The sequence below is a fragment of the Diabrotica virgifera genome, chromosome 8, assembly GCF_917563875.1.
Source record: "Diabrotica virgifera virgifera chromosome 8, PGI_DIABVI_V3a".
NCBI lineage: Eukaryota > Metazoa > Arthropoda > Insecta > Coleoptera > Chrysomelidae > Diabrotica > Diabrotica virgifera.
The window spans coordinates 44,532,570-44,554,997 of NC_065450.1; the positions used below are offsets into that span (position 1 = coordinate 44,532,570).

At 32.9% G+C, this 22,428-nt stretch overlaps 2 protein-coding genes across 6 annotated transcripts in view; one reads left to right on the forward strand and one right to left on the reverse strand.

Annotated features, from left to right (window-relative positions):
- LOC114341196 (mitogen-activated protein kinase kinase kinase 13-A) overlaps window positions 1-22,428 on the forward strand; it is a 309,717-nt gene that overhangs the window by 57,112 nt on the left and 230,177 nt on the right. The gene's annotated exons all lie outside the window — the stretch shown is intronic.
- Window positions 1-22,428, reverse strand: part of LOC126889937 (myrosinase 1-like) — an 85,435-nt gene that overhangs the window by 28,234 nt on the left and 34,773 nt on the right. For all 3 annotated transcript variants that reach the window (XM_050658684.1, XM_050658683.1, XM_050658682.1), the window contains 2 exons: window positions 16,109-16,372; window positions 11,768-11,908 (listed from right to left, as the gene is read on the reverse strand). In XM_050658684.1, coding sequence (XP_050514641.1) covers window positions 11,768-11,908; window positions 16,109-16,372 — 405 coding nt within the window. The remainder of the gene's footprint in view (window positions 1-11,767; window positions 11,909-16,108; window positions 16,373-22,428) is intronic.

The window sequence follows — 22,428 nt, forward strand, 5'->3', positions numbered from 1 at the left end:
GAAGGAAGATGTCAGGCTGGAATTTTCCGACATAACGGAGAACCCTGGATTAAGATCGTTGGCTAAGCTTATGCTTAATTCTTTTTGGGGAAAGTTCGCTCAGCGAGAGAACCTCCCCAAAACATCCATAATAAACAAGTCTGGAGAATTCTTCTCAATGATGGTTAACCCTTCCATTTATGTCAATACGGTGATTCCTGTAAATGAGGAAACACTTGTTGTAACTTGGGAATATGTAGAAGAAGCGGCTTCTATGTCTCCCACAGTAAACGTGGTCCTTGCCTCATACGTCACAGCTCTGGCTCGTCTCAAACTATATTCCTATTTAGATCGGGTCCTCAAAAGAGCTTATTACTACGACACAGATTCCATAATATACCTTTCTAAGCTTGATTTGCCGGACCTTCCTACCGGTGATTGCATCGGTGATCTGACGGATGAGCTTGGTGGTGGATATATTTCGGAGTTCGTATCTGGAGGGCCCAAAAATTACGCATATAAGTACACTTTACCTAATGGCGAAGAAAAAATTTGTTGTAAGGTTAAAGGTATTTGTCTAAATTATGAGGCTTCTAAATTAGTTAATTTCGACACCATTAAGAAGATGGTACTTACAAAGTCTGACCCGGTCTCTGTGGTGACTAGCCAAATCCAGAGATCCAAAGATCATTGCGTTATTACGAAAACCCTTGAAAAAAGATATAGGCCAAATTCAACCAAACGAAAATTTTTTGAAGATTTTAGTTCCATCCCTTTTGGTTACAAAAAACTTAAAGTTTAGAATATAGCCCAAGTTATGCCGAAAGACTTTTTTTATTTTACAACAATATACCTTTCGGATTTAAAAAAAACTTAAAAATTGACGTTTATTAATCAGTAAGTTATATATATTAATATACCACTTATGTTTTTTTTTCAACAGCGTATTTTCTTCCTCTACTTTGCGATACAAACGATCGCCTGTCACACTGAAAAAAGTGGGTTACTAAAAAGCTGTAGTGAGTTGTCGTTTGTTTTACATGACTAAAAAGAGGTACTTTGTCAAATCGTTAAAAGATGTTCAGTTAAGATCATTAAAAGATATCTAGTATAGCCCACTGGCAAATTAATAAGTCGTTCTGGTTAACTCCAGAGCCGTTGCTTATGTAGCCTCCAAGTTAAGACAATCGATAACTTAATGGTCTTCTTTCCCCGATTTAGTTTTAAGTCTTCGATAGCCTGTCACAAAACAGGAGTCGGAAAAATCTCTAGTTCTAAGATTAGATAACCTACAGTTATCGATCAAATTTACCCTCAATAATTCATTTTGAATACTAGAAGATAGTAACGAATGAATTAACACCAAAGTATCGATGTTTTAACATTAATAAGAATAAATAAAAGATGGCAATCAGATCATAAAAAGAAGTCTGCTGAACCACATAGATTTATCTAGTTTAAAAAGATGTTCAGTTAAGGTCACTAAAAGATACTCTTTATACTTTGATAAAATGTTCTATAAAATATTGTTAATAAAAAGATACCTGCTGAACCATTTCCTGTATTTTTAAAATATAATAAAAAGTTTTCGGTTATAAACCAATTTGTGATTTTGTAACATCATTACAGCTTTGCTCGTTACTTACTGGAATGTGGGACAAACAATCGCTTGTTCTATGCTACCAAAAATATATATTTAACCAACATCAAACTTATATGTTTAATTCCTCTAAGGAAATTTGGTGGTTGTAGGCCTCTAGGGGATGGTGTCCACGATAAAACACCAACGAGGCACGTGTTGTACCTCATGGGTGCCTTGGAAATCAACACGAGTAACCTTTGCTTTAGATTATCCGCGAAAGTCAATGAATTTACAACGCCCCTTTTCTTTACGACGATATTGTTAGATATCGTTTTTGTACACTAACATAAGTTTTTTTTCATTATTACCCTGAAATATTCTACCTACGTATACTCTAAACTGTATATAATTTTATTTTTCTTTCTCACTATGACACATTTTAACGTTGAATATTTGATGGTCCTCCTTTTCTGAGTATAAAACGGACGGTCGACTTTTATCCCGCGCGGATGCACGCCTCTGTACCTTTACGAAGGGAATTGTACATAAACCTATAAGCTGATCGTGATCCACATCTGCAAAGTATGTTGTCAGCTTGAGTTAGTATATACAGTGCATTCTGAATGTTATAACATGATCAGGGAATATTGTTGCCTGTTGGCTATCGAAGAACCGTCTATGACCGACATATCTCTCTTATCGAAGATGTTCAATATCAACCTGTAAAAACATAATATTACCCGATTGCCGTAGATAAAATATAGTATGCAAATCACAATACTTCAGTATTATTCATAAAAATGATAGGCATATACAGAATAATAGTGGTGTATATTAATGTACGTTCAGTGGAGAGTATTACCCGAATTACCGTAGGTAAAATAAAGTGTGCACCTCACAATATCCTCTAGATTCAGTAATTTTCATAAAAATGATAGGCATATACAGAATAATAGCGGTGTATAGTAATGCACGTTCAATGGAGACATATGTAGAGTAGTGATCGTTCAGATAAGATCCATGTTGAGCAGTGATCGTTCAGCTGATGTCTATATCGAGTAAGATACGTTTTTATGGTTTGGCCATACTGTAAGACTGGTTCATGTTGATTAATTAAATCACAAAAAAGAATATTGTATATTAGACTTTTAATATTATAGTGGATGTTTTTAGGTTTGGTCATACTGTAAGAATGGAGTATATTCTTAGATTAATCATATTCTATTTCTAGTAACCCCATTTTTTTTACCTATATGAACGCCGACTTCACAAACAAATAGAAGAATCACTGTGAAAGCCGAAAAGAAGAAGAATTGGTTTGAATTTCTGACTACACCCTGTATATTATAATTTGTGAGAGACGGAAAGAAGAATAAGAACTATAATAGGTCATGGTCTCTTTTTGGCACGACGCCATGTCTATTTTCTGATTACACCCTGTATATCACACGTGTTATTAATCAGCTGTCAATTAACAAACGGTTCCGGTCTTAGCTAAATTCATGCTCTGACTAAGCTCGGCCGGTAATGCAGATCCAACGCTTACCGACATTGGCGCCAGTGACGTCTGAGTTGGACTTTGACCGTCTGGCCCAACCGACCCATACTCTACTTGCTTGTTTTCGATTCAGAGGGATGCACACCCGCTGGACAGGCTGTTTCTACCATTGCAGGCGTCATCAGCAGCGTTTGTTAGCGTGCACTCCTCTGAATCGAAAAACAGCCGGACCATCAATTTAAAGGGAATCTGAAAGATAATTCAAAATCCCCATTAGGACGCGATACAGCGACATCTCTTAACAAATTGAAGAGTCTCAGATGCAGAATCCACCAAAAATGGTAAATAGTTATTTAAATCTGAGACTATTCGTGTTGAAAGTTCTTTCTGGTACATCCGTAATCTGCAACTTTTTCAATTAATAAGACCGCAGACGACGAATATAGAAAACGAAAAGGAAACGATCACATTCCGTTTTCATTCGTCTAGGAAAAAAGGACAGAAGAGGAACTTTCAGTACTCAAATCCGAGTAAAGATAGAAAAATAATAAATGATGGTTTTGCTTGTTTTCGATTCAGACGGATGCACACCCGCTGGACAGGCTGTTTCTACCATTGCAGGCGTCATCAGCAGCGTTTGTTAGCGTGCACTCCTCTGAATCGAAAAACAGCCGGACCATCAATTTAAAGGGAATCTGAAAGATAATTCAAAATCCCCATTAGGACGCGATACAGCGACATCTCTTAACAAATTGAAGAGTCTCAGATGCAGAATCCACCAAAAATGGTAAATAGTTATTTAAATCTGAGACTATTCGTGTTGAAAGTTCTTTCTGGTACATCCGTAATCTGCGACTTTTTCAATTAATAAGACCGCAGACGACGAATATAGAAAACGAAAAGGAAACGATCACATTCCGTTTTCATTCGTCTAGGAAAAAAGGACAGAAGAGGAACTTTCAGTACTCAAATCCGAGTAAAGATAGAAAAATAATAAATGATGGTTTTGCTTGTTTTCGATTCAGACGGATGCACACCCGCTGGTCAGGCTGTTTCTACCATTGCAGGCGTCATCAGCAGTGTTCGTTAGCGTGCACTCCTCTGAATCGAAAAACAGCCGGACCATCAATTTAAAGGGAATCTGAAAGATAATTCAAAATCCCCATTAGGACGCGATACAGCGACATCTCTTAACAAATTGAAGAGTCTCAGATGCAGAATCCACCAAAAATGGTAAATAGTTATTTAAATCTGAGACTATTCGTGTTGAAAGTTCTTTCTGGTACATCCGTAATCTGCAACTTTTTCAATTAATAAGACCGCAGACGACGAATATAGAAAACGAAAAGGAAACGATCACATTCCGTTTTCATTCGTCTAGGAAAAAAGGACAGAAGAGGAACTTTCAGTACTCAAATCCGAGTAAAGATAAAAAAATAATAAATGATGGTTTTGCTTGTTTTCGATTCAGACGGATGCACACCCGCTGGACAGGCTGTTTCTACCATTGCAGGCGTCATCAGCAGCGTTTGTTAGCGTGCACTCCTCTGAATCGAAAAACAGCCGGACCATCAATTTAAAGGGAATCTGAAAGATAATTCAAAATCCCCATTAGGACGCGATACAGCGACATCTCTTAACAAATTGAAGAGTCTCAGATGCAGAATCCACCAAAAATGGTAAATAGTTATTTAAATCTGAGACTATTCGTGTTGAAAGTTCTTTCTGGTACATCCGTAATCTGCAACTTTTTCAATTAATAAGACCGCAGACGACGAATATAGAAAACGAAAAGGAAACGATCACATTCCGTTTTCATTCGTCTAGGAAAAAAGGACAGAAGAGGAACTTTCAGTACTCAAATCCGAGTAAAGATAAAAAAATAATAAATGATGGTTTTGCTTGTTTTCGATTCAGAGGGATGCACACCCGCTGGACAGGCTGTTTCTACCATTGCAGGCGTCATCAGCAGCGTTTGTTAGCGTGCACTCCTCTGAATCGAAAAACAGCCGGACCATCAATTTAAAGGGAATCTGAAAGATAATTCAAAATCCCCATTAGGACGCGATACAGCGACATCTCTTAACAAATTGAAGAGTCTCAGATGCAGAATCCACCAAAAATGGTAAATAGTTATTTAAATCTGAGACTATTCGTGTTGAAAGTTCTTTCTGGTACATCCGTAATCTGCAACTTTTTCAATTAATAAGACCGCAGACGACGAATATAGAAAACGAAAAGGAAACGATCACATTCCGTTTTCATTCGTCTAGGAAAAAAGGACAGAAGAGGAACTTTCAGTACTCAAATCCGAGTAAAGATAGAAAAATAATAAATGATGGTTTTGCTTGTTTTCGATTCAGACGGATGCACACCCGCTGGACAGGCTGTTTCTACCATTGCAGGCGTCATCAGCAGCGTTTGTTAGCGTGCACTCCTCTGAATCGAAAAACAGCCGGACCATCAATTTAAAGGGAATCTGAAAGATAATTCAAAATCCCCATTAGGACGCGATACAGCGACATCTCTTAACAAATTGAAGAGTCTCAGATGCAGAATCCACCAAAAATGGTAAATAGTTATTTAAATCTGAGACTATTCGTGTTGAAAGTTCTTTCTGGTACATCCGTAATCTGCAACTTTTTCAATTAATAAGACCGCAGACGACGAATATAGAAAACGAAAAGGAAACGATCACATTCCGTTTTCATTCGTCTAGGAAAAAAGGACAGAAGAGGAACTTTCAGTACTCAAATCCGAGTAAAGATAAAAAAATAATAAATGATGGTTTTGCTTGTTTTCGATTCAGAGGGATGCACACCCGCTGGACAGGCTGTTTCTACCATTGCAGGCGTCATCAGCAGCGTTTGTTAGCGTGCACTCCTCTGAATCGAAAAACAGCCGGACCATCAATTTAAAGGGAATCTGAAAGATAATTCAAAATCCCCATTAGGACGCGATACAGCGACATCTCTTAACAAATTGAAGAGTCTCAGATGCAGAATCCACCAAAAATGGTAAATAGTTACTTAAATCTGAGACTATTCGTGTTGAAAGTTCTTTCTGGTACATCCTTAATCTGCGACTTTTTCAATTAATAAGACCGCAGACGACGAATATAGAAAACGAAAAGGAAACGATCACATTCCGTTTTCATTCGTCTAGGAAAAAAGGACAGAAGAGGAACTTTCAGTACTCAAATCCGAGTAAAGATAGAAAAAATAATAAATGATGATTATTTAAAAAAAAATAGTAATAAAAAAGAATAAATAATAAAAAAATGAAAACAAAAAGAAAAGACATACTTAATCATAAAAAAAAGAAAAATAGGACATTCAGAGTATTTTGTACCTCCTGCAAATTTTACAAAATTTTCGAAGTAATGGCTCAATAATTATGTGTTTTATTACGTGTTTTATTGTCGATAATAAAGCATTCGACATGAACAATTAATGCATGTAATGAAATCGAAGAAGATAATCTACAAGGACTTCAAGATTATATCGAATTTACACTCTAAGCAGCGAGCAAAAGTACGTGTTAATGAACAGCTGTCAGAGGAAATTGAAATAAAACGTGGGATGAGACAGGGATATGTGTTTAACCCAATTATTTTTAATGCCTACTTGGAAGAGATCTTGAAAAAGACCTAGAGGGTGAAACAGCTGGAATAAAGATAAATGGAGTTCCCATTAACAACATTAGATATGCGAATGACGCATGTCATTTTAGCAGAAAATATTGAGGATCTTCAAAGGCTGGTGACCAGAATAGCGGAGTATGGACAAGAATACGGTCTAACAATGAATGTCAAGAAGACTTGGTTCAATTTGATTATTCAAGGAAAGATTCAAGGAAAAAGAAGCATAGGGAGACGTACAATATCGTTGCTGCGCAACTGAGAGAATGGTACGGATGTACATCATATTTATGAACTTTTCAGAGCAGCCGTCTCCAAAGTCCAAATAGCTATAATGATTGCCGACCTCCATCGCGGAGATAGCACATGAAGAATACTCTAGAAGAATTTTCTAGATGAATAAGTACTATTATCCAGTGGCGTGCTGGCCATATAAATGAATCGGTGCAATCACCGAGAGGCCGCGGCCGGTCAAATAGGTTTTTTTTACAAAAAATTTTAGATGTAACAAAAAAAATATTTTTTAATTTCTAATCGAATGTTAACTTTGCCAATAATATTAATAAAACATTTCAAAAAAATTTAATTTTTTTTTAATTTGTAAAATACAGTTTGAGTAAATGACTTAGACTCTATACCTATGCATAAATAGATTGCTGGAGATAATATTTATTTTCATGCATATAAGTATAATAATTGGTATATTTTCCAATTTCCTTCAAACATGTATATTATGTACTCTACAGAATAAAAAATGGAAAAACGTCTTGCACATTTTTGACCGAATTATTGGAAGTATCGAAAAATTATTTGATCAAGACAAATCGTTATAATATAAGCACTCTACATCCTAAAAATTTTGATACAATAAAAAATGGTAGGTGTACCTTTAAGGGCATTTAAATCATTTACTGAAAAATTAAGAAATTTTTATCCTACCATATCTGCGACTGCAATTAGAAAAGAACTAGTGGATTTTGCTGATAAATGGATTGTATTAAAAATAGGATTTTGCAAAATACTAAAATTATAAAAGATCGAGTTAATGATGAATATGTTCAGTCTACAGAAAATATGAAGGGTGATATTATTAACCCAAGTGATAATGAACACCAAGTAACAAATAACAATGTTGTCGATATCGTGAAAACTTCACCTCCGTGTGGTACTAAAAAGTGTAAAGATTGTATAGCTTGCTGTTACGCTGTTTTGCATAAGGACTTATATCAGTGTGCTTACCCAAATTTAAATAGTATATAAGCATTTATTAACTCTTTCAGTGACACAAGTATCTTGTGAAAGAAGTTGATAAAAAATCTGTTAAAAAGTTCTTTAACACAAGATCACTTGGAAACATTTATGCTAATGGCTATAGAAAAAGAAGCTTTGTATGAGCTTAAAAATGATGAAATAATCCACGAATCTGCTCAAAAATCTACTTTAATGCGGAAATTATTGATCAAGAGTTAAGTAATTATTTTATAAAATAATTGCATAATAATGTTGAGATTATTGCGTTGTATTAACATTTTAAATATTGTTAAATTGCAGTATTTGCACTGTACTTGTATTTGTACTCTCTTGTATAATTGATTCACTAAAATTCAACTTAATACATAACTGAAAATTTCTCAAAATTTTATTTTACCTTTATCTTAATTACAACAAATTCATATTATATTTATTCTGGAAATTATGGTTTCTGCCTTACTGCATACAATATTGTCACACATGTAATTTATTATTGGTAAGATTGATTATTCTTAAATAAAAAATATAGCAAATTAAAAGCAAATCATTGAATCCAAAGTTTAATGCTTGATTTAAAGGTAAAATGAGAATGGGAGGCCGTTTTTCTATAAAATCACCGGGCCGCATGAAAAGTTCCAGCACGCCACTGCTATTATCTATAAATGAAAAAACAGTAATAAAAACGAATAAATAATAAAAAAAATGAAAACAAAAAGAAAAGACATACTTAATCATAAAAAAAGAAAAATAGGACATTCAGAGTATTTTGTACCTCCTGCAAAATTTTACAAAATTTTCGAAGTAGTGGCTCAATAATTATGTGTTTTATTACGTGTTTTATTGTCGATAATAAAGCATTCGACATGAACAATTAATGCATGTAATGAAATCGAAGAAGATAATCTACAAGGACTTCAAGATTATATCGAATTTACACTCTAAGCAGCGAGCAAAACTACGTGTTAATGAACAGCTGTCAGAGGAAATTGAAATAAGACGTGGGATGAGACAGGGATATGTGTTTTCCCCAATTATTTTTAATGCCTACTTGGAAGAGATCCTGAAAAAGATCTTGAGGGTGAAACAGCTGGAATAAAGATAAATGGAGTTCCCATTAACAACATTAGATATGCGATATTTATATCAACAAAATAGATTCTCAAGTTGCATATGATACATTTATAAATAACTTAAATAATTACATACAAACCTCTACGGAGGTAAAAAGTATGAATAAAAAAATATCAAAAATAAAACCCTGGATAACGGTGGGGCTGATATCGTCAATCAAATGACGAGATTTTCTTAAAAAGAAATTATTAAAACAATTTTCACCAGCACTTAATGCTGAATATAAAAATTATAGAAACAAACTTAATAGTCTACTAAAAAAAACCAAGTATGACTTTTATCAAAATAAAATTCATGAAGCTGGTGGAAACACAAAAAAAATGTGGAATATTATAAATGATATCTCTGGTCGGAATCAAAAATCTAAAAACATTGAACACATATCAATTGTTAAAGACATTATAACTGTAAGTAATAACAAAGAAAAAGCAGATATGTTTAATAATTTCTTTTCTAATATTGGTGCTGATATGGCAAATAGAATACCGGTGACAAGTATACCTGATAATTTTATTGCTAATGATAAGGTTGAATCTAGCTTCTTCTTAAAACCAGTAACTAAAAATGAAGTAACAATACTAATATCAAAGTTAAAAAATAACTGTGCTCCTGGACCAGATGAATTGTATGCTAAAACAATAAAAAATATCTATGATCTAATCTCACAGCCTTTAACTCATATTATAAATTTGTGTGTTCAAAGTGGTAAAATACCACTACAATGGAAAGAATCTACAGTCATCCTCATTTTTAAATCCGAAAATTCGAGTAAACTGAACAACTATAGGCCCATTTCTTTAATAAATAATTTTGCTAAAATATTTGAAATGGCCCTAAAAGAAAGGTTGCTTGAATTTTTTCATATAAATAATAGATAGGAGCTGTGGATGAATCATTGAAATGCTTAGTGGTTTTCCTTGATTTAGCTAAGGCGTTTGACACGGTCTCTCATAAAATTTTCTTAGATAAACTAAGTAATTATGGGGTTAGGGGAATTGCACTAAATCTAATAGCAGATTATTTGTCGGAAAGAGCTCAACGAGTAAAAATTGGCCCAGAATTGAGTTCTGAATCTATAATAAAATTCGGAGTACCACAAGGAACAGTATTAGGACCACTTTTATTTAATATTTATCTTAACAATATTACAAGAATTAATAGTTTCAACGGCCACATTGTTTGTTATGCCGATGACACGGCAATATTATTTATGGGGTAAACATGGGAGGAGGTTAAAACCAGCTCTGAAATGAACCTAAAACAGCTAAACTTATGGCTAAAATTGAACAAACTGACATTAAATATTAATAAAACAAAATATATCGCCTTTAGCCCAACAATTGTTGACCAACCTACAAATTTTCATATAAAATTGCATAACGCAAAATGTCAAGGACAAAATTGTGACTGTTCTTCAATAGAAAAAGTTTTCTCTATAAAGTATTTGGGTGTCTTCATAGATCAACATTTACGTTGGTCAGACCATATCACTCATGTCAGTAAACGAATAAGGGCTCTAATGCATAAATTTTATATCTTGAGAGATATTCTACCCAGGAAAAAATTAATCATGGTTTATAACTCGCTTGCAGAATCAGTCTAAGATATTGTATTGTAGAATAGGGTAGCGCGTTTAACAAAACTCTTAACATTTTAGAAACAGTTCAAAATACTCTATTAAAAATAATTTTTAAAAAAAGAAAACTGTATCCAACAAAAAAATTATATGATGAATCCAAGATATTTAGTGTTAAATCCCTCTACATCTACAGCTGTGTTTTAAATGTTTATATAAACTCAAACAAATTTAAATTTCAAAACAACCGATTAACTCGATCAGTAACAAATATGGATATTAGTATTCAGCAGTTCAAAAAATCAGTAACACAAAGATCCCTAATGTTCTTTGGACCTAAATTTTATAACATAATTCCTATACATATCAAACAAGAACCTAAATTATTTAAATTTAAAAAATACATAAAAACCTATCTAAAAACCCACTTACAATTATTTTTGGACGCAATGTCTTAATGTATGAACGACAGCATAATCAGAGTAAAATTTGGGTAATTGGTATTATAATTAACAAAGTATTCAGCAGCTAGAGAGGTTTACCGTCCGTCTTGTTCTGTTGTATTATCTCTTCGATAGTTAGGTATGTTACTTCTTAGTTCCAACCTTAATACTACTTTTATGTACAATTGATACAGTTTCGATTGACATAGTACAGTGCAAAACAGGCAACTCTTGCCTAGGCATGGTGCTGAGTCAGTCGACACTAATAATATAGGATCTAAATGTAAAATGTTGTACACACATATTTTTGAATAAATTTGAAATTTGAAATTTGAATGACGCATGTCATTTTAGCAAAAAATATTGAGGATCTTCAAAGGCTGGTGACCAGAATAGCGGAGTATGGACAAGAATACGGTCTAACAATGAATGTCAAGAAGACTTGGTTCAATTTGATTATTCAAGGAAAGATTCAAGGAAAAAGAAGCATAGGGAGACGTACAATATCGTGGCTGCGCAACTGAGAGAATGGTACGGATGTACATCATATTTATGAACTTTTCAGAGCAGCCGTCTCTAAAGTCCAAATAGCTATAATGATTGCCCACCTCCGTCGCGGAGATAGCACATGAAGGATACTCTAGAAGAATAAGTACTATTATCTTACCTGCATGAAATCTATTCGGTAATCATCTTGTAAGCCTACATAATCAGTAGAACCTTTACCATTTTCAGTGATAAATATAGGAACATTGTTACAATTTTTTCTAATCCATGATATAAATGATCTTATTCCCCAAGCAGCTCCCTAAAATTTAAAAGTGTAAATGTGTTAGTGTACCAGTACTCTTTTTATTTTGTATCTAAATTTACCACTCACTTTTCCTTTTATCTACCCGTCGCAAGATAGCTTTCTCCCTTCGTTAATCTTGTTTAATGCACCATTCACCTGAACCCTTCGGGAACCTTTTAAATTCTTTGATCATGTTTCTACGTCTCTCGTATTTATCTTTCCCCAGCAATACTTCTATGGCCTATTTATACGAACCTAGATAAAAGCAAGTTTCTAATCTTTCAAGAGAACAAAATAAGAGCAACAGAGATGGAATTCCTGAGGAGAACTTGCAGACTAACAAGAAGAGATAGAATAAATAACGTAGAGGTTAAGAAAATAAAGAGAATGAACTCAGAAAAGAAGAGAGGCAGAGCCCGAAGATCTCTCAGTGATGAAGTGGACGAAGCAATGGAAAGAAGAAATCTACATGAAGAAGACAGGCAAAACAGAAAGAACTGGAGAGCACGGTTGAGTGGAGGAATACAGTGAAAATTGAGGAAGTCCTTAGTAGGTATATAAATATTCTAATCTTCACCAAGAATCTAATCATATAAAATCCTAATGTGACACGTCACGCAGTCTGTCCGGTCAGGTTTCGATATGTAAACATTGAATGACGTTTAATAAACGTCATTTTATTTTAAAAAATCCACGAGGAAAATAAACTTCCTGTAGCTGACTTTACACCATAAATCACAAAAATACTAGATTTGTTGTAAAAGGTATATTTTAAAATACTTTAAAAAAGGGTCACAATAATACAACACGTTTTCGGATTAAGAAACCATCATCAGTGTTCTAAAAGCCCTAAAATTAAGTATAACCTAATTAATTGAGAAAAAGTTAAAAAATTGACAGAGGTTTTAAAAAACAAGAGGTCATACTTACAAAAAATAGCATGCCTGAGCCACCAAAATGTGTTGGGTAAAAACCCTTTAAAAGTAAACTATTATGTTATGTTACACATTTATATAAAATTGAACTGATGTTCTAGATATGCCTGGATGTTACCCAGGGCAACACAGGACTCTTCCCACGTGGTTGGATTTTTTTGGAGAAAACCTTACATATTGGATTTCATTGGCCAACTGACAACTGAATTCAAGAGCAACCCAGAATGACGTTAAGAACTGTCAATGTAACCTAGTTGTATTATTATTTCAGCCACAACGTTTAAGATTGTTTTAATAAGATAAAGGCAGTTTTTGTTTATATTCGATTCAGAGTTGGACCACCATCTCCATATAGCTATTTCAGCATTATTTTATTTATTATTTATTATTAGATTATTTTAATATTTGAGATAAGATAAAAACAGTATCAAATTTACATATGTTGGAGTTAAAGTTGTTCGAAAATAGATGAAAAATTTTTTCTTAAAATAATCCATTAATTAAGTAATCAAATAGGAAAATAAAATGTTTACATTACCAGAAGTCATGCAGTCAACAATACCAATAGTTGTTATGGTAGTGGTATGATATCAATACAATTAGACAAATAATGGGAAAGGCCTTATACGTATAGACGTCTAGGAACACAAAATTGTATCATACATATGTAATGTGTAGATATGTGTACAATTCTAAGGGTCGGTTTTTCGAACGATAATCAAAAATGATCATTATCAAATATTTAATTACTGTCACCAACTGTCAATGTCAACTTTGTTTGGGTTGCTGAAAACATAATTATGGATTACGATTATGAAACTAGATAATCAATTATGTTAATAATTGTTATGTTAATTGATTAACTAATCTCATAATTATAATCAATTATGTTTTCAGCAACATAATCAAAGTTGACATTGACAGTTGGTGACAGTAATTAAATATTTGATAGTGATCATTGTTGATTAGCGTTCGAACAACCGGCCCTATTAATTGAAGGGTAATTGTTTGATGACTGATAACTTGCTTAGAAGTGTAAAATGTAAGTGGACCCAACATAAATTGGATAAAGATGGAATATGTAATATGATAATTAAAGAAATACTGTTTTTTGTATCTGACTGAAACTGAGACCACAGTATAAATAACCACATGGTTATTTATTCTGTGCTGAGACTAAAAGTAGCTTGATCCTCCAGAGACCTGACATCAAATTGCTTGAAAATAAAGTGATTGTAAAATATGGGGGGAGTTGGAGGGTATTATTGTGACCCTTTTTTAGGGTATTTTAAAATATACCTTTTACAATAAATCTAATATTTTTTCATTTTATTTTGTTATATCTTTTTTATAACTCCAGAATGACTGAATCGAATTAGCTAATTTCGATTATAAAACATTTGTAGAAGTCCAAGGAAGGTTTAAAAGGTGAGGAAATGTGATCAAATTGTAAAGATAATAGACCTGTTCACAACGCCGGCACCGCCGGTGACAATCAACAGAGGAAGAGAGTATATATTCGCACTTCTGTTGCCTTTGCGGGCCAGCAGTGGAAGTGGAAGTGAGTCAAATTGCGCGTTGCAATGTCCAAGCAGCCTGTAATTAGGTACGTGGTGGGGTGAGGTTCATCATCACACAGCACTTTGCGTCCACTGCTGTACATAGGCCTCCCTCATTGTGCTCTATTTTGAGCACTTTGCATCCAATTTCTTGAGATCGTCAGTCCAACGAGTAGGGGGTCTTCTTCTACTTCTTTTGTCTAATCTCGGCCTCCACTCAAGTAATCTCTTCGTCTACCTCCCATCACTGAATCGGGCGACCTGTCCGGCCCAGTTCCATTTCAGGGTGGCAATTAGGGAAATTACATCGGTAACTCCTGTTCTTAATAACAACTATAAATTGACTACGTTTTGGGCATACTTGCTATCCAAGTCATTTATATAAAATAAATGTGATTGAAGACGATAATTGCAAACATTGCGGAAAGCAGGGTGATCTTGATCATATCTTTTTTGGATGTACTAAGTTTCAACAGCATTCAAACTCTCTCTATAGAAATTTAATCAAACTTAACTATGCATGCACTATTCAATATCCAGTCTCTGCTGGCTACAGGCTCACAACAAATATACAATATTACAATATCGTTATAGATTTCTTGTCAGATACACGCACGGTCCATACAGATGTACGCGGCCATGATATTTTTTATGAGTTAAGTTCAGATTTGCATCCTTTTTTATCATAAATCCATTACTGTTTTTTTATTGTATTATTATTGTATTGTATTATTTATTGTATTACTATATTGTTTCTGTTTAATTTTGTATTAGGGATAGGATTGTATATTCTTTATTGAAACTGGCTGAATGACTAATGTCTATGCCATTAAATAAATAAAAAAAACTCCTGTTCTTCGTCTTAAGTCTTTATTTCTAACTCGGTCACGAAGCGATATACTCGGCATTGACCTTTCCATTTTAATTTGAGCTATTTGCAGCGTTTTAGAAGTTGTAGCTGTCACTGCCAAAGTTTCGGCGCCATAAGTCATCACAGGCAACACATATCATTGGTCAAATGTTTTACGTTTTAAAGAAATTGGTATATCGCTTTTAATGTGCCTTTGAGTTTTCCATAGGCTGCCCATGCTAGGTTTATTCTTCGTAGTTCGCATGTTTGGTTGTCTCTTGTGATCTTTATTTCGTGTCCAAGGTATATCTTTATAATTTTTCACTAGCTCTACTTCGTTGTCTCCAATATTGACATTTCTGCTAGGTACTAGGTTTGTCATGAATTTTGTTTTGGAGATGCTTATTTTAAGACCTACACTGGCACATACTCACTGAAGTTCATGTATCATTGTACATAATATCTCCTTGAGGTTGTCAGAGAACAAAACTATGTCGTCTGCAAATTTCAAATTTGTTAATCTTCTACCGTCAATGTTCAGGCCTCTCTCTTCCCAGTTTTTTACAAGTTTTTTACAAGCATATTCGAGTACTACGGTAAACAGTTTAGGCGATAAGGTATCGCCTTGTCGGACTCCTCTGCCGATTGGGATATGATCCGTGTTTTTTTTTTATGTAGTTTCACCGACATAGTTGAGGTGGTGAGGTGAGGTTAGTAGTAGGATATTGGTAAGGGTTGGATTAAGGAATAGTTTAAAATTGAGGATTAAAATGATTGAAATTACTGCGAAAAATATAAGATTATTTTTTGCATGTGAAAAATTTAACAGCAATAATTCTACGGCTTTATCTGTATTTAAATTTATACTTACATCGGGGATTTCTTCAATCGTTCCTCTAATATCATTGTCAAAACTTGGAGATAATTTTTTTATCACATTACTAACATGATAAACATGATAAGTATTTAAATAGAAAACATCATTGGTGCCTTTGATGTATTCAATTTCTTCTTCCGTAAATTCAGGCAATCTAGAGGAATTTCTTCCTTCTTCGTTAATGCTAATATTTTTGATAGTTTCTATCATGGCACTGGGATAGTTTCCGTGGTAGAGTGGGTGAACGAACCACCCAACCTAAAATTAAATTAGAGTTTTAGGTTTTAGGTCGATAATTCCATTACGGTATAGAATATCGAAAAAAGTTATTTAGAAAAAATGTAGGCAATGATATTCTCTAGGCTTGGAAAATATGTCCATTTCTACAGGGTGATCAGTAACTGCGTGGTATATCAAACATATAATTTTTTAAATGGAACACCCTGTATATTTTTTGATATTTATATTCCTCTCATAATTCCTGTTCATAAAATATAGGGTTTTGCATTACTATACAGAGTATTTAACAAGTTATGACCATTTTTATTTCGAAATCCCTATGAGATTAATACCATGTATATAAAGAACTAATTCATGAACAATAATTTGTTTTCTATAATAAGATAAACAATGTACTGTAGTTTGTAAATTAACTTTAATTGAAATCATTGACGAATATTTGTATACAGGGTGAACTACAAAACCAAATTACGATTTTCTAATTTTTTTTTAAATGGATCACCCTATATTTTATTTTTTTAGACATATTGTATTTATGATATTCTTTCATTTTTATATAGCATTCCCTATATCTAAACTCATCACTTTCCGAGATATTTTCAGTTATCTTCAAATTTCGGAAACACATTCAATTTTTCTTCTAGAAATAAGTTAGTATTAAGTGAAACATAACAAAATTATTTTTATTCAATAAGTAACTAACAAAAAATATAAACCATAACAATATGCAACGAATGTATCAATAAATGTGATATTAAGAAATTATCATATTTCCCTAATATACAAGAATCGTAAAATTCCAACAACAAAAAATTTGTCTTGTATATAATAATATAACAAGATTATTTTTATTTAAAAAATAACTCACATAAAACGTAATTCAAAACAATATACAACTGATGTAACAGTTTTTAGATTGTTATATAAACAGTATTCTGAGCCAAGAAATTTTTAGTAAAACATTCAATTTTATAAGCACTTAAACTACAAAACAAAATACGATTTTCTCATTTTTTTAAATAGATATTATTATTTATTTTTTGGGAATGTTGTATTTATGATACTCTCTCATTTTTATATAGCATCTTCTATAACTAAACTTCTTAGTTTCTAAGATATTTTTAGTTTTCTTCATTTGTCGGAAATACATTAAATTTTTATAAGTAAAAATAACAACAAATAAGTATTGTGTAATAATAGGTATAACAAATTTGCATTCAATAAATAGCTAACAAAATATATAAACCATAACAATATTTAGTGAATGTACCAGTTAATGTGATGTTAAGGATACAAGTCTAAAGTAAATGTAGAAAATGTTCACCTTCAACGTCTATGCAATTTTGTAACCGATTTTCAAACGACTGAGCCACATTTCTTAACATTTTTGTAAGTCCATATTATTAAAACCTTCTCTTACTCTATCAGCTTCTATTTTTCATATCATCGGGCGTTGTTGGATGCTTCTGATATACAAATTTTTTTCACATGAAAAAATCAATTTTGGAAGTACTGGAGCACCGTCGGTCGTGTAAAAACCTCAATCGTCAAAAAAAATGTGCGCCAATCAAACAATCGCCAAAATAGCACCTTAAACATTTATAGATCACCTAGTTTGACTATGAGTGTTAACAAAGTAGAGATTTCTTGATGCATATTAATGAAAATTAGTATGAAAATTATAGTACTAATAACTGCGCGTCACAATCTGCAATTAGGGACGTGTTACTAAAACTTTTTTGGCTTAGAATACTGTTGATATAACAATCTAAAAACTGTTACATCAGTTGTATATAGCGTTACCAGGTGTCCCGATTTACGCGGGACGTCCCGATTTTCAGGGGTCTGGGGACGCGTACCGATTTGCACCTAATCGGGACACTAAATGTCCCGATTTTTACTCACGAAAACCAATTTCAGGAGGACTTACAGTGAATTTTCTAACTGTTATAAAAACAAGGCACTCCTAAAAGCGGCAAAATCGAATGAAAAATATAATTTTAATAAAAAATAAATAATAATTTACTTACGATTTTTTTTTGTAATTTCATCTGATTATTATTATTATTATGTAGGATTAAATACAGATTATAGAAACACATTGTAGTCCAGTAAATGAACGGGAGATACGGCGATACCGTGTAATTTTCAGGATCAACTCCGAATTACATGAAAATTTGGACGGCTTGTGCTGTTGGTTGCTTTTACTCGGGGGGTGACAGTCACCCCTAAGTAATTTTAGTTCTATATAATTTCAACTTAGTTAATACTTTTCGAGTTATTTACGATTGAAAATGTTTATTTTTCGACAAAAAAATCACGTTTTCAGACGATTTTCACAAATAACTCAACAAGTAAGTACTTGATCAAAAAAAAATATTCTTAGCAAAAATGTAGCATAATATAAAAAAGTGAAAAAAATGTGAACTCGTAAAGTCTATAGACCCAGCAAAAGCAAAGTTGTAGCTTATGAAAAATACGTTCTTATTCGTCAAATTCCAAATCAAATATTTCAACATGAAATAACCAAGAAATGAAGCACTTTGCGGGAAAACCCAATTGAAACTTTTTTAATAAAGCTTTATTTTTATGTTTTAAAAAGTTGACTCCTTTTTTTTGGTAAAAAAATCGTGAAAATCTCCCCCTACTTAGCACCCCAAATGAAATTAATCGTTACCGCTTTACAAACAATTTACTTTACTTATGTAGTTTTTACATGATTGAAAGGGCCTGAACGAGTCACTAATCACGAGTGTATGCAAAATATGAGCAGTTTGCAGTATGATCAATATTTTAACCAATTTTTGTCTTACAGAAAAACAAAATGAATCTATCACATTTATAAAAGCAAAACTTACCTACTTTTTACTCCTTGAGATTTTTAGTATCGCTAATATTTTTTAGGTTATTTTGAAAAAATGGCATTTTCCAATATTTTAATATAAAAACAATTAGTTTTTTTAATTTAGTAACCAATTTAAAACCATTTAGTTTTTTACTATAAATTTTTTTTTCAAAACTAAGCACTCCCAACCGGTAAACCTTACAGATTGTATAAATAAATCACATATAATGGTAGGGGAGCCCAAGCGGGGATTTTTGCAGTTACTCGAGCGCGTTAGATTATCATATGGGGAGAAACCTGGTACCCTGCAGATGTACCTCTACCATATATTGGCTCTTAACACAGGGGAGTTCGTTAAGGGGGACCCGAAAAAAAAATCTATCATTAAAAAAGCTCGAAATTGTCAGATTAAGATAAGGTAAGTTAAGTACGTGCAAAACAGTATATTTTTCAGAAATCTAACGATTTGAGCCGGGCGTAAGGAAATGGGTGAGTCCCAAAATTTCACAACAAAAAAGCGAATATTTCGCGAAATGAATGACAGATCCAAAAACTAAAAAATATGTGCTCAATATTTTTTAAAAATCTTTCGAATGATACCAAAAACGACTTCCCACGGAGAGGGGTGGGAGGTAAATTTAATATTTTAAATACGAATTCCGCGATATTTCGCGAAATGAACATCAGATCAAAAAACATAAAATACACTTATTAAATATTTTTCAAAACTCTATCGAATGGCACCAAACGCAACCCCCCACGGAGGTGGGGTGGGGGTTACTTTAAAATCTAAATAGGAGCCCCCATTTTTTATTGCAGATTTGGATTCCTTACGTAAAAATAAGTAACTTTTATTCGAAACATTTTTTCGAATTATCGGTAGATGGCGATATAATCGGAAAAACCGATTGTTGGAAATGGAAAATTACATTAAAAAATGACAAGCGCCCATTAAAATGCAAAACTTTACTTAACTTTTTTTGGTTTTAGGACCTACTCTTCAGTCCCCATAACGCTCGAGTGACTGCACATTTAGCATACTTTGCTCCCCTACCATAAAGTAAATGGTAAAGCGGTAACGATTAATTTTATTTACGCTGCTAAATAGGGGCAGATTTTGACGATTTTTTTACCAAAAAACAAGCCAACTTTATTTTGAACGTAACTCGCTTAGTTTAATGCTAAAGACTTTTATATAAAACAAAATTGAAGATTTTTTAAACACTTTAAAAAAAATTTAATAGGTTTTGACGAATTTGACGAATAAGAACGTATTTTTGATGAGCTACAACTTTGCTTTTACTGGTTTTATAGACTCTCTGATCATACAATTTTTTTTGCTTTTTTAAAAGCTACATTTTTGCTAAGAATATTTTTTTCGATAAAATTACTCGAAGTATTGACTTAGTTTAAAAATGATATAGACCAGAAGTTTTTTAGAGTTAGTCAGTTGATCCATTTTGGGGGTTACTTTAAATGCGCGTTTTTTACCCCCGAGAAGGAGTAACTGTAACTGTCACCCCACCCCCCAAGTAAAAGCAACCAACGGTACAAGTTCAACTTTGAAGTAGGCAGTAAGTAGAACCTAAAACCACATTTTCATGCAATTCGGAGTTGACTCTGAAAATTACACTCCAAAACGGGCTATTGTTGTTTATTTGTCCCGATCTACAACCCTAAATCCCGATTTGTTTCTGCTTATGTACCGATTAAAAACAAATCGGACCTGGCAACACTAGTTGTATATGTCTTGTTATATTATTATACACAAGACAAATTTTTTTGTCGGAATTTTACGATTATTGTATATTAGGGAAATATGATAATTCCTTAATATCACATTTATTGATACATTCGTTACATATTGTTATGGTTTATATTTTTTGTTAGTTACTTATTGAATAAAAATAATTTTCTTATGTTTCACTCAATACTAACTTATTTCTAGAAGAAAAATTGAATGTGTTCCCGAAATTTCAAGAAAACTGAAAATATCTCGGAAAGTGATGAGTTTAGATATAGGGAGTGCTATATAAAAATTAAAGAATATCATAAGTACAATATGTCTAAAAAATGAAATATAGGGTGATCCATTTAAAAAAATTGAGAAAATTGTAATTTGGTTTTGTAGTTCACCCTGTATACAAATATTCGTCAATGATTTCAATTAAACTTAATTTACAAACTACAGTACATTGTTTATCTTATTATAGAAAACAAATTATTGTTCATGAATTAGTTCTTTATAAACATGGTGTTAATCTCATAGGGATTTAGAAATAAAAATGGTCATAACTTGTTAAATACTCTGTGTAGTAATGCAAAACCCTATATTTTATGAACATGAATTATGAGGGGAATATAAATATCAAAAAATATATAGGGTGTCCCATTTAAAAAATTATGTGATATACCACGCAGTTACTGATCACCCTGTAGAAATGAACATATTTTCCAAGCTTGGAGAATATCATTGTCTACATTTTTTCTAAATAACTTTTTCGATATTCTATACTCTATACCATAATGGAATTATCGACCGATCCCGCACTAAAAACTCGCCCTGTATATTAGGCCTGGATCCCGCGTACCAATTTATTAGTAGCAAGCTAAAAATGTGTTAATAACTTAACGGTGTCTAGTCGGACAAACTTTGATGTATGGGAACACTGGAACAGGGGAGGTTTTAATTCCTGTCATTTATAACATGTTCTACGTGTCGGGCCCAACATATTTGCCGGACCAACATTTTTTCATATATTATATAAAGTTTGCTATTGAATAAACTTAACGACAACCTGCTAGTTGTCACAATCATAAACTTGACAGGATGACAAGTTCCACAATTAAAATCACGTTCCACAATTAAAACTTCTCCTGTTCCAGTGTTCGACTAGACACCGTTAAGCTATTAACAAATTTTCAGCTTGCTATTAATAAACGTTTTTTTGGTACGCGGGATCCAGGCCTATATGTATTATAGAGTGTTTTAAATAGGGAAAGCCTCAATTATCTTAGAAACACTTGCAAGATTTCTAAAATTTTGGTTTGCGACGGTTTGTACTACGGTCGTTCTTATAGGGTAGTCCGTTAATCAAATTATTAATAGCGGAGAGAAATATTATATTTTCTAAATTAAAGGTAATCAGTCACAAATGAATTATAAATACATACGTAAAATAACACTAAGCTAAAAATTCAAACCAGGAAAGAAATTGTCTTGACTGAC